The sequence below is a fragment of the Canis lupus genome, chromosome 6 (genome assembly GCF_048164855.1).
Source record: "Canis lupus baileyi chromosome 6, mCanLup2.hap1, whole genome shotgun sequence".
NCBI classification, from domain to species: Eukaryota; Metazoa; Chordata; class Mammalia; order Carnivora; family Canidae; genus Canis; species Canis lupus.
This window is the reverse complement of record NC_132843.1, coordinates 47,071,874-47,085,228: the sequence shown is the minus strand read 5'-3', so window position 1 is coordinate 47,085,228 and position 13,355 is coordinate 47,071,874. Positions and strand designations below refer to the sequence as shown.

The window sequence follows — 13,355 nt, the reverse complement described above, 5'->3', positions numbered from 1 at the left end:
TTTTCTTTTCTTTTCTTTTCTTTTCTTTTCTTTTCTTTTCTTTTCTTTTCTTTTCTTTCTTTCTTCTCTTTCTTTTTTTCCAGCCACTGCTTTCTTAAGATGTTGACGTTCTTGTTCAGATTATCTTCCACTCCTGGCACCAACCACTTCACATTTTTCAGCTGTTAGTGTCTTTTCTTTTATGATAGAATTTTCTTCTAAAATTTTCTTAGTTTCTACATGTTACTTTTAATCCCTTTCACTGTTGTCATTGCCATTTCCAAGGCTGGCTTTGTCTGGTTTTGGATTAGGCCATTTTTATCTTGGTTGTCCTACCTAGCAGTCCTCTAATAGACAGCAACAGCAATCTTCCGAACTAGCTGAGGCCCGGTCAAGTGTGGACAGATACATGTATCTCTTATCTTGCTGTGGTTTCATTTTTCTGCTTGTCTGCCCTGGCCCCAGCTTGGTTTGAGAACTGCAGTGCATTTTGTGTCTCAGCCTCGGGGAGGTATGGTTCATGGCCTGGTTTCTCAGAGATAGCTGGGTGCTGCCTGGGGTGTGGTTCCCTCACCCTGTCGCCAGGGTAATTCTCATTCGCATCTCCATGTGCAGATGGAGAACGTAGGCATGAATAATTCACGTGTGTATATAAGTGATGATCCTTCCTAGACTGGGACATATTTATCTTCTGTTCAAAAACACCTTGGTTAAGCGAGGCCTGATGGTAAGCTGGGAGAAAGAATGGGGGGAACTGGACTACAAAAATGATTAAGAGAGAATGAAATTGGCCAACGATTTTGGTGCTTATTGTACTGATTGATGTTTGGATAGCAGACAACCAGAAATATGATTTACTTACCTTTATGTTCTTGTGATGCTGCAGGACTCAGAGGACCTATTTGTGTTTGTATTGTATTATATTGATAATTAAGTTTATTTCCAGGCCATGGTTGATGTTGGGAGAAGAAATCAGGATACATTGTGAAATACTTTTACTGTCCTCTCTGGAGAGAAGGGGAAATGAGTATTCTTTCCGTCTCTTGGTTACGGACAGATAAAGCTGTACCCAGTTGCAGTGGGATAGGAAATGATAACTAGAACCTCCTGTGTAATCTAGTTTGTAGCAGATAACTGCATGTGGGGAGTAGTGTTCTTTAAAAGGACTACAAGGGGGATCCCTGGGTGGCTCAGCAGTTTAGCTCCTGCCTTCAGCCCAGGGCATGATCCTGGAGACCCGGGATCGAGTCCCACATCAGACTCCCTGCACGGAGCCTGCTTCTGTCTCTGCCTCTGTGTGTGTGTCTCATGAATAAATAAATAAAATCTTAAAAAATAAATAAAATAAAAGGACTACGGGGCCTTCAGTTGCAGTGGTTCCAGCTGAAGAGCAATAGAGTTTCCTCTGTTTTGAATCATCTAAGCATTATTCCTCAGGATTAACTGTTTGTTACAGTGTATAATTATGTTGCTATGTATATACTTGAAGAGCATTTAGTGTGTTTTGAAATGTGCTATTGAAATGACTTAAAAATATCACTTGACCTCCTTAGTTTTAGTTTTAGAACACAGTTCTTGCAAATTCCTTCCCTTCCTCTCTGATCCTGGTAACTGAAGTCAGGGATCACACACACACACACACAAAAAAAAAAAAAAACAAAAAAACCTCATGTCTTAGATATCACTTTTCCTGGGGATGGTTGTTTCAGTAGCTCACTATTTCACATAATAACTGTTTTCATAGTGTAATTTTAACATGTACGTAGTCTTTGAATATCATAAATTCTAAAGGAGTAAAGAAGAATATTGGAAAAGGTGTTAAATGGGCTCATGAAACTCTGCCATCATTGTAATCTGATAAAAGTACTCTATAGACGTTTTCAACTGCAACATTTTTCCAGATTTCCTCCCTTTTTCCTAATATAGCGTATTAGCTTTTAGTCAGATTAGGTATAAATAAATGATTATCCTTTGCTTAGAAGTGAAATCATTTCATAGCTCTATTGAGCACACTTTTAACGTTAGTCAAACCCTCTATTTCCTAATGGACGCAATAAAGATAAGTGCTTTATTCATACATTTATGTGTGTAAATCTAAAGCTCTGAACTAAATTGCTAATCATGTAACACTTTGATTTTCCTTTTCCATTAACAAATCTCTTTAGAAAATATTAAGTTATTGGAAAACTACTGCTCCTTTTTATTTTGTTAAAACCAGGAATGTGTCTTATCTGGGTCTTTCTTAAACTCATGATGAGTAAAAAAAGAAAAAAAAAAAAAAAACACCCCCAAAAACAAAACTCATGATGAGTAAGGGGTTAGTATTCAGTATCAAATGCCTGTCAGAGAAAGGTCTGTGTGGAAATAGGATTAGTGTGTGGAGAAAAATATAGCAATAAATTTAGTGGATCTCTTGTGTAGTTAGTAATAAAATTTCATTGTTGAACCCTGACCTGAAAGACCTGTTTTCTTTAATCAAGAAATAAAATGAACTGCTGTAAGTGAAGAACCTATGTTAGATATTTTGTAGCATGGAGTATTTTTTTTTATTTTTTTACTGAGTTACACTTTTTTTTTAAATTTTTATTTATTTATGATAGTCACAGAGAGAGAGAGAGAGAGAGGCAGAGACACAGGCAGAGGGAGAAGCAGGCTCCATGAACCGGGAGCCCGACGTGGGATTCGATCCCGGGTCTCCAGGATCAGCGCCCTGGGCCAAAGGCAGGCGCCAAACCACTGCGCCACCCAGGGATCCCGAGTTATACTTTTTCTGTTCTAAACTTTGAAATTAATGAGCTTGGGGCAGCCTCGGTGATGCAGCAGTTTGACACAGCAGTTTAGTGCCGCCTTCAGCTGGGGTTGTGATCCTGGAGACCTGGAATCGAGTCCCATGTCGGGCTCCCTGCATGCAGCCTGCTTCTCCCTCTGCCTGTGTCTCTGCCTCTTTCTCTCTCTGTGTTTCTATGAATAAATAAATAAAAATCTTAAAAAAAAAGATTTGAAAGTAATGAGCTTGGAGAAAGTAAAATCTATTTCTCAAGGTCCTGTAGACCTTGATGTATATTTGTAAATATATTTTCATCCATGAATGGTAATGAAAAAAGATGGTTGTTTTGTAGCTTTCTTACGGTTCCCAAATAGGTAGCAAAGATGAGGAGCTTTTCTCCTGAGGACATAAGAAGGAATAGACCTGAGTTGTCAAAGAAGAGCAAGAATGACATTGGTCATCGTTGTTATGAGTTGTTCCTTCTTAGGGAAAGTACCATCTCCCTTTGAGGATCTTAAGGATTGTTTCTGTGGAGTCCATTTGAAATAGATAATAGGATGCCTGGATGGCTTAGTCAGTTCAGTATCTGTCTTTGGCTCAAGTCATGATCTTGGGGTCCTGGGATTGAGGCCCTTGTCAGGCTCCCTGCTTATCAGGAGAATCTGCTTCTCTCTCTCCCCCTGCACCCTTTCCCCCAACCACGTAGTGTGCACACATGCTCTTTCTCTCTCAAATAAATAAACAAAATCTTCAAGGAAATAGATAATAGATGTAGATGAATTTGAATGGAAATTCATTCTTTTCTAACATAAATTTCCATGTTAGATATATGGGTATGTTTGGTAAATTAATCAGTGGGCTAAAAAATAAGTTTCAAATATAGATGTCAAAATTCGAACAGGGTTACTGAAATCTGGGTCCCAAATCTAACGTACAAGGAAAACTTTTTGTTATAATGTTTTCTAGATTGGAACCAGTGAATTTAATCATAAGAGACTAGCAGAAAAAAAAAAAAAAGAGAGAGAGACTAGCAGAAACAAGAAGTTTAAATGGAAAAAATAAGTGGACCTTAATTAATGAAATTACCAGTTAATTGCCTGATTCTCCAGTTGTTAGACATGTAAAAAATATCCGTAAAGTAAGGTAGAAATCTTAGTAGTACCATCACTAGTATCATTGGTTTAGTTCTGTTTTTAATTTAAGATTTGGATCCTTTACTGAAAACGTTTTTGGATATTTCACTGAATAATTATTTCAGTTCCCTGTTGCTGCATAACAAACCACTGTAAAGCCTGATGGTTGACAGCAACAACTAACGGCATTTGGGTTGACTGGACTCAGCTGGGCAGTTCTTCGGGTTTCTTTCATGCCATTGCAGTGAGATGGCCTCTGGCAAGTCCTCTCAAAACTCCACTGGGCTGTCAGCAGGGCTGGGCTTCTCTCCTTTCCCATGAAGTCCCAGGGCCTCTTGTTTCCACATGGACCTCCACAATCTCTCCAGCAGGGTAGGCAGGCTTCCTACTTAGTGGCTTAAGGATCATAAAAACAAGCATTCCAGGAGGGAGGAAGCAGAAGCTTTTAAAAAATGAAGCCTGGGGGCTCCTGAGTAGCTCAGTCAGTTAAGCTCCCTACTCTTGGTTTCAGCTCAGGTCACAATCTCAGGGTCATGGGATTAATCCCTGAGTGGGCTCCACAACCAGCAGGACATCTGCTTGTCCCTCTCCCTCCCCTGCTACCCCACTTCCTTTCCCCCTTCATGTGTGCACAGCGGGTGCTTATGAGTTTGCACGTGCTCTCTGTCTCTTTAAAATTAAATAAAACAGTCTAAAAAAACAAACGAAGCCTGGTCTGGCATACTGTAACTTCTGCATTCTGTCAGTGAGTGCAAGTTACTGACTTAGTTTCAACTTGAGAGGGGACAAGGGGAGAAGCTGGGTTTTTTTTTTTGGGGGGGAGGCTATTTATAGAAATGAACTACTATAGTATAATAAACCTTAAGATACTTCATTTTAGGCTGCAGTGTTAAGTATGTGCTAGTAAGTTGAAGCTTCAATCCTACGGGTGCTAAGAATTTCTAAAAGTATGTAGTGAGCCCACAGGACACAGGAAGGACTACATTACAGAGGCTAGCTTTGTAAGCACTTCATTTGGCTCTTCCAGCCTTAATCAGAACTAGCCCGGCAGTTGGCAGTCTCTCAGTGGGGAGAGATATCTGGTTCACAGGGGCAAGTAGGCTTCCCTGGGTGGGAACTTGGTGTAGTGGAATCCCTCCTGCTGGTTCTGTGTCGCAAGGAGGGGAAGGGGATCACCTTCTGAGGGTGAGGTTAGTGTTGAGAGGGTGAGGTGGGGAGGATATTCTGTCCTTCTTGGCAGTAGAGCTATTTATTGTGAATATCTACCTCTGGCACGTTGGGGACCTTAGAGATCATCAGGTCTTACCTCTGACCCATGAACTCTATCTCTCTCTTCCTCTAGCACAGTCCTCAGTGAGCTAGAACCAAAATTCTGCTTTTTTCCCATAAAGTATGAGAAAAAATTGCTTTTCCTTTAGAAACTGCCTGTTGGAATAAGTGTTTATGTGGATGTGCAGACTTCACAGGCCCTGATTTTCATCACATTATGGTTGCAGAACGTCAGAATAGAAGCATTCACCAACTGAAGTATATCCTGAAAGAAGGTGATGTCACTGTGGGAGAAGATGCACTGGATCCCACATTTAGTACCAGTGTGGGAGATGAGGATCCTGGCACTGCCTGGTATGAACTGCAGCACAGCCATGCTGGTGAGTGTGAGTGGAGGTCAGCCCTAGTCTGAATGACACACATTGAATATATTGAACTCTGAACAGTAAAGACTCCAAGCCATCCTCTGCTCAGCAGGTAGGATTTTCTTCCTAACACACAAATCAGCTGATACAATTCCCTTGCTTAATATTTTCTCTTTGACTCATGAAGCCTTACACTGAAGTCCAAAATCCTTTGTATGTCCTAGCAATATTTTCTCAAGATGGCTCCAAGCTACCTCTCCAGCCTTGTATTCCTATCCTCCTCCCAACTGTCCATCTGGTAAACCATGTTCTAGTCACATCAACCTATTGGCCCTGCTTTTATGCTTCTGCACATGCCATCCATCCCTCCTGACTGGGATTTTTCTTACTCTTTTCTGCTTGGTAATCTTCTGTTTCTCCTTACAATGTTAACTCCTCCGTAAAAACAGGCATGATTAGGTGCTTCCTTTTCTGACAGCACCATATACACCTGCATATCTACATGTGAACTTCTTATATCTGTCAGTGGATCTCTCCTGTTTGGTGGATTCTTAGCTTTTAAGTGGTAGAGATTTTCTCATGTTTGCCTTTGGATCCTCAGTCCATTGGACAGTTGTTGATGCCTACAACATGTTTAAAATATATTTGTTAGGTGGTTAGAAGCATGGATAGGTGATGAGAAGCCATGGATCTGCAGTAAGGCTAACGAAATCCCTTGTGTTTGCTCTGCAGTCAATCAACTCAAAGCTTTGTTGCACCAACAAAAAAGTAAGGAAAGTGAGGTGTCTCCATCAAGAAAACACGATGTGTCTGCTCTGGTACGTATCAGCATTTGCAACCTGACAAGAGCATTGTCTTTCTATGTTTTTTTATTTAAAAGAATCTGTTTGTTTGTTTGTTTGTTTGTTTGTTTGTTTGTTTGTTTATAGAGAGCATGAACAGTGGGAGGGGCAAAGGGAGAAGGAGAGAGAATCTTAAGCAGCCTCCCCACTCAGCACAGAGCCCGACATGGGGCTCAATCTCACAACCGTGAGATCATGACCTGAGCTGAAATCCAGAGTCAGATGCTTACCCAATTGAGCCACCCAGGTGCCCCTCTATGTTTTAACTCTCCAAAGTTGCTTTAGTAGTACATGTTCTCAACAAATTCTGAGAAGGACATTCTAATAGCATAAAGCATCAAAAGAAATGATCTCCCCTCTGATTATTATTATTTTGGCTGAGGAAGAGGGACTTCCATGGCAAAGGGAATCCTGAGTTTTAAATTTATCATTTACTTAAAAAATATAAATGAGGAAACAGATTGGAGAAATTACTTTGCAATTGTTGGCAAATATATATAAAAAAGGAACAATATATGGAAAAGAAGAGCCATTTCTTTTTGGTATCCTATCTATATCCTATACATATTGATATCCTATCATTTTTAGAATTTACTTAATTGTATTTCTAGCTGTTCTTGTTTGTTTTGAATGTGAAAGCCAAAGTATGTAATCTTGTTCTGCATCTTAAAATACATGGTTATAAAATTGTATGAAATGAGGAGCTGTATTCTGTTTTTTTCTGAAATTGTTTTTTATTACTATTGCTTTGACAGAGTGAATTATTCCTGATTGAAGCAATGTGATACGCTAAAGCCTAAGATAGATGTGAGGGAGGGATAGGTATGAGGGAAGGATTTGGCCAGGTTTAAATGGTCAAAATAACAGTCTAGGTCTGTCTAGGGCTTATTATGTACTTTCTAGAAGGATATTATACCTCATAGCATTTCTGTAATAATAAGAGTATATACTTCAAATTCTTAGAAACTTACGAAGCTTGACACAAATCTAACATGTCATAGTAGCAATAACTAACTTACATTTTCAGTGTGCATGACAGTTGGATAGCCAAGCTACATTCTAGAAACTGTGGAGACACATCACTTTCCTTAATTCACAACTGAAATGTCATAGCCCTGATCCCATATTAATACTTCAGCCTGACACAAACCTTCATGCTTAATTCCCACTTTAGAGAAAAGTACTACAGGCCCCTATTCAATATTTATGGCTATCAATTATAATTTTAATATACTTCACCATTCAGTGAATGTATTTCTGTTGTCACCTGGCTTCTAGAGTGCTCTTAAGCACACAGTGGGTGGAGTACTTTCAATGGAGTAGATGAGGTTGCTGAATCTGTTGAATGCTCAGACGTGCTCTTTAGCATTTTAAAGATATAACAGGGCAGTGATATTACAGGCTGGTTGAATTTAGGGTAGCAGGAGGAGCCTCACCAGGAGCATCATCTGTTCAGTATATGCAGTATACACTTTACAGATACACAGGTCTGTTTATATGGAGCTATTGGAAGGATCCAACTTAGACTCTGAGTGTATATAGTTCACGTGGTGTGATAACAAGCTGTAAGGATAATAACGGGCATTTGAAGGTTTAGAAGCACTTTAAATGCACTTTCTTTCATCTTTTTAAAAAAGATTTTATTTATTTGAGAAAGAGAGAGTGTGTGTGTGAGTGTGACAGGGGAAGGGGAGCAACAGAGTGGGGCAGAGAGGGGTGGGGGAAAGAATCTGAAGTAGACTCTGTACTCGGTACAGAGCCTAATGCTCTGTTGATACAGAGCTCAATGTCACAACCCTGAGATCAAGACCTAAGCTGAGACCGAGAGTCAGATGCTTAACTGACTCAGCCACCCAGGTGCCCCTTAGATGTGCTTTCGTAGCCAGTATGACATACAAGAGATATGTGGGCTCTATTGACAGTAATTGAGGTACTGTTGAGATGGAAAATATATCCACATAGTATTACTTAAATTTTTGAAATGTGGATATCCAGTACCAGCTCTTATGGCAGAATAATTCAGGAGAGTTTTGCTGGTACTTTGTTGTTAGAAATTCCTACCAGGGACAGCCTCGGTGGCTCAGCGGTTTAGTGCTGCCTTCAGCCCAGGGCCTGATCCTGGAGACCCGGAATCGAGTCCCACGTTGGGCTCCCTGCATGGAGCCTGCTTCTCCCTCTGCCTGTGTCTCTGACTCTCTCTCTCTCTCTCTCTCTCTGTGTGTGTGTGTGTGTGTGTCTCTCATGAATAAATAAATAAAATCTTAAGAAAAAAAGGAATTCCTACCAGACTGAGAAACAATGATTGGGTGTCTCATCTTGAGCTTTCTCCAGATTCATTGAACTGTTGACACTCATTTTCCCTTCCTGGTTTCCTCTTTTCTTTAAAAAAAATATCATGGAATGATAAATGATTCTAGAAACCATGTTACAGTCATTTTAGGAGAAAGTCGGGTGTACATTAAAGTCAATGCAGGGGGATCCCTGGGTGGCTCAGCGGTTTAGCACCTGCCTTTGGCCCAGGGCATGATCCTGGAGACCCAGGATCAAGTCCCATATCGGGCTCCCTGCAGGGAGCCTGCTTGTCCTTCTGCCTGTGTCTCTGCCTCTCTCTCTCTCTCTGTGTCTCTCATGAATAAATAAATAAAATATTAAAAAAAATAAAATCAATGCAGGAATGCTGCCAAAGTGTAGGATTATCACTTTTTCTGAGGTCTGTTTGCTGGGCTCCTGGTCCAGGGGGACTGTCAGACAAAGAAATACTATTGGCCACAGTGTGTCTATATTTATATAACATCAGTACTAAGTTGAATATGGAGGTGATATTACCTGATTCTTTTCTAAATCCCAACATGCTTAATTTGTTTTTGTTTTTTGCCTTAGAAGTCATCAGAATGTGAGGAAGCCAATATGCCTACCGTATACAATCTTGTTCCTATCATCAATGACCAGTCTCAATACATTCATCATTTAGAAGCAGAAGTCAAATTCTACAAGGTAAGTTTCTCATTAAAAATTTTAACATAATTAAATGAAAGCCTGTATTAATGATACCTTATATGAAAATTTGCTATTATTAATCTTCATGGGGATTACAGTATGTTAACAGCTGTCATGCTTACATGTTGGTAAAGACATATTTTCAGGGGCTTCCTCAGCTGGGGAATGATACTCCTGACCTTGCTATTTCTGAATGCTTAATTTCCCAGTGGCTCATAACTGTCTAATATCCTGATAATGTGCTCTCATGTTCCAGAGATTTTGCTTTCCATTCCTTGTTCTTTAGCCCAGCTGATGGCAAATGCTTTGGAATGGTAATGCCGGTCACTCTCCCACACGTGTCAACCTTGGGAAGCTCTGGTGCAGCAACCAGGGATTCTAAGCTACCAGGCTAGGTCTACTCCATTGTCAGCATACAGGTTCTTGCCTTAGCTTTGAGTAAGAATGGCTCATGGGGGTATGGATAACAATAACCAAGAAACCAAATGTGTCTGCTACAGCTTGTAACACCGGATGGTTATATTGCTCAACTGTATGCAGTTCAGTAATGTCATTAATGCCATCAGAGCTTTTCTGCCTTTCCAAGCTATGTGTTCTTAGTTTTTCTTCCTTTTTTATTCAATATCAATGAATTATATTTTTACATTTTAGTTACTCTTCCAAGGTCCAGGTCTAATATGTGACTTCCGAAACCTTTAGACATTTCTTTTTTTTTTTTTTAACAAGATCTTATGTATTTATTAGAAAGAGAGAGAGAGTGGGAAGGAGAGAGCGTATGTGCAGGGGAAGGGGCAAAGGGAGAGGGAGAAGCAGACTCCCTGCTGAGGAGGGAGCCTGACATAGGGCTCTTGGATCATGGATCATGACCTGAGCCAAAGACAGAAGCTTAACCAACTGAGCCACCCAGACACCCCACCTTTTGACATTTCATTGTCTTGACATTTCAAAGAAGTTCCTGATCTTAAAATGTCACTTTGTCTTTGTTCTTGGAGGATACAATTATTACTGTAAAAGTATTCTTGGATTACCAAAGAGACTAAAACAATATCCTAGGACTCATTTTCTTAACAAGCTCCTGCTAATCCCTAAGATGCTACGGGTAAAACTTAAAAGACATTGTAGGGGAGTTTTATCTCTCCTTCTTAGGGTTTTCTGCTGGGATTTATAATTAAATTTACATAAAACAGATTAACAGGATGAAAGTATACACATTTGTTTTATTATTGAAGTATAATTGACATACAATATATTATTTTTAGATGTCCAATATATTGATTGAACAAGTCCATATATTACTTAGTGCTCACTACAATAAGTGTAGTTACCATCTGTCAGAATACAATGTTACTTCTCTATTGCTGACTATATTCCCTGTGCTCTACTTTTCATTTCTGTGATTTATTTATTTTATAACTGAAAGTTTGTATTTCTTAATCCCTTTCATCTATTTTACCCATCATCTCCCTTCCCACCTCCCAACTGACAACCACCAGTTCTCTATATTTAAGAGTCTGTTTGTTCCTTTATTTTGTTTTTAGATTCCACATATAAGTAAAATCATACGATACTTGTCTTCCTCTGTCTGATTTCTTTCACTTAGCATGATATCCTCTAGATCCACCTATGTTGTTACAAATGCAAGGTCTCATTCTTTGTTATGGCTGAGTAATATTCTATTCCATATATACATATACATATATGTGTATGTATACAAACACAGACACAGACACACACACACAACTCACATCTTCTTACATCTTCTTTACCCATTCATCTATCAATGCACATTGGTTGCTTCCATATCTTGGCCATTTTAAAGACTGCTGCTGTAAACAGGGAGGTGCATAAATCTTTTTGGAGTTGTGTCAGTTTTGGGGGTAGATACCAAGTAGTGAAATTACTAGATCATATGGTATTTCTGTTTTTAATTTCTCTGAGGAAACTCCATAATGTTTTCCACAGTGGCTGCACCAATTTATATTCCTACTAACAGTGATTGAATATTGCCTTTTCACCACATCCTCATCAACATTCATATTTCTTGGCATTTTGATAGTAGCCATTCTGACTGGTGTGAGGTTATATCTCATTGTGGTTTTGATTTTTTTTTCCCTGATGATTAGTGATGTTGAGCATCATTTCATGTATCTGTAGGCCATGTGTATGTCTTCTTTGGAAAAATGTCTATTCAGGGCTCTTGCCTATTTTTAAATCAGATTATTTCCTTTCTCTGGTGTTGAGTAGTATAAGTTCTTTTTATATTTTGGATATTACCCCCTTATCAGATATATCATTGGCAAATCTCTTCTCCTATTCACTAAGTTACCTTTCTGTTTTTTGGTGATTTCTTTTGCTATGTAAAATCATTTTTATTTCAGTGTTTCCTTTGCCTGAGGAGACCTTTTTATAAACATGTTGCTAATCCAAGAGATTACTGCCTATGTTTTTTCTTTTAGAAGCTTTATGATCTCACATGTAGGTCTTCAATCCACTTTGAGTTTATTTTTGTGTATGGTATAAGAATATGGTCCAATTTCATTCTTTTACATGTAGCTATCCAATTTTCCCAACACCATTTATTAAAAAGACTGTCTTTTCCCCATTGTATATTCTTGCCTTCTTTGTCATAGATTAACTGACCATTATAGGTGTGTTTATTTTTGGACCCTATTCTGTTCCATTGATCTATGTGTCTATTTTTGTGCCAGTGCCATACTGTTTTGATTACTATAGCTGTATAATCTTGAAATTTGGGATTGTGATATCTCCAGTTTTGTTCTTCTTTCTCAAGATTTGCTTTGGCTATTCAGAATCTATTGTGGTTCCACACAAATGTTAGGATTATTGATTCTAGTTCTGTGGAAAATGCTATTAGTATCTTGATAGAAATTGCATTGAATCTGTAGATTGCCTTGGGTAGAATGGACATTTTAATGATATTTGTTCTTCTGATCCATGAACATGGTATATCTTTTAATTTGTCTATATCTTTACAATTTCTTTCATTAGTGTCCTAGAGTTTTCAGAATGTAGATCTTTAACTTCCTTGGTTAAATGTATTCCTAGGGATTTATTCCTTTTGGTGCAACTGTAAATGGGTTGTTTTAATATAAGTTTTATGTGACATGAGAACCCTCAAAAGGAGATGATGACCCAAAGAAATGGTGAAACTTAAATGCTTTTATGTTGAACAAAGAAGGAAATGTATAAACATAACTAAAATATATGAGAAGGCTAAAGGAAAGATGAATTATTTTAATGAGATCTGTTTGCACAGATTCCTTTTAGCCTCCATTCCCTATGTCTGGTGATAAGAATGTTTCTTTCTTCCTGATATGAGGAGGACATGTTTCACATGAGAGCTTTATCTCCTTCTTTCAGGAAGAAGGGAGAGGTCAGAGCACTCTTTTTGTATCTGCTGGTTTTCAAGTGCTTTTAGTTCAAAATAGTTCTTATTCCAAAGTGGTATATTTTGGGGTGTCAGATTCTACCACAATATAAATTGTAATAAACTTACCATCAAGTTGAGAAAAATACTAAAACCTATGAGCACCACAGTAACACTATAGAGTATAATGTAGTCTGTGTTCTATAGTATAAAGTGTAATTATAATAAGAGTAGCAAGGTACTAAAAGCTAGAGTTTGGGGGGATGTTTTTCTGGGAGAGGAAAATCTTAAAGGAGTAGGATCATTTAGATCAGCAGGAGGATGAAAGCATTCCATAGTGAAAACAGCAGCACTGAAAGGATATATTCGGGATGAATATGGTTTATTTATGGGGGCCACAAGGCATCTATTCTAAATTCCTGTAGTAGAAGATGTCTGTTAGAAATTATTAAAACAATGCTGAACTAGGGAAATGGAAGATTACAAAAGCCTTGAAAGGTAGACAGAGTATGACTTGGTACATTTTAACAAAGGAATAGCAGAATAAAAGTAACATTTAAGGGCTTAGAAGTGGTTTATTAGTTTTTTAATATTTTTTTTAGTATTTTTAGCATA

The 13,355-nt window shown here is 38.5% G+C and overlaps 1 protein-coding gene across 17 annotated transcripts in view; it reads left to right on the top strand.

The window, feature by feature from the left end:
* Positions 1-13,355, top strand: part of SDCCAG8 (SHH signaling and ciliogenesis regulator SDCCAG8) — a 235,448-nt gene that overhangs the window by 8,499 nt on the left and 213,594 nt on the right. For 15 of the 17 annotated variants that reach the window (XR_012032860.1, XR_012032861.1, XR_012032862.1 and 12 more), the window contains 3 exons: positions 5,376-5,528; positions 6,246-6,331; positions 9,236-9,349. Coding sequence is in view for 12 of the 17 variants with exons in the window: in XM_072830367.1 (XP_072686468.1) it covers positions 5,376-5,528; positions 6,246-6,331; positions 9,236-9,349 (353 nt within the window). In the remaining 5 variants the exon portion in view is untranslated. The remainder of the gene's footprint in view (positions 1-5,375; positions 5,529-6,245; positions 6,332-9,235; positions 9,350-13,355) is intronic. The other 2 variants (XM_072830364.1, XM_072830360.1) reach the window with 1 other exon arrangement.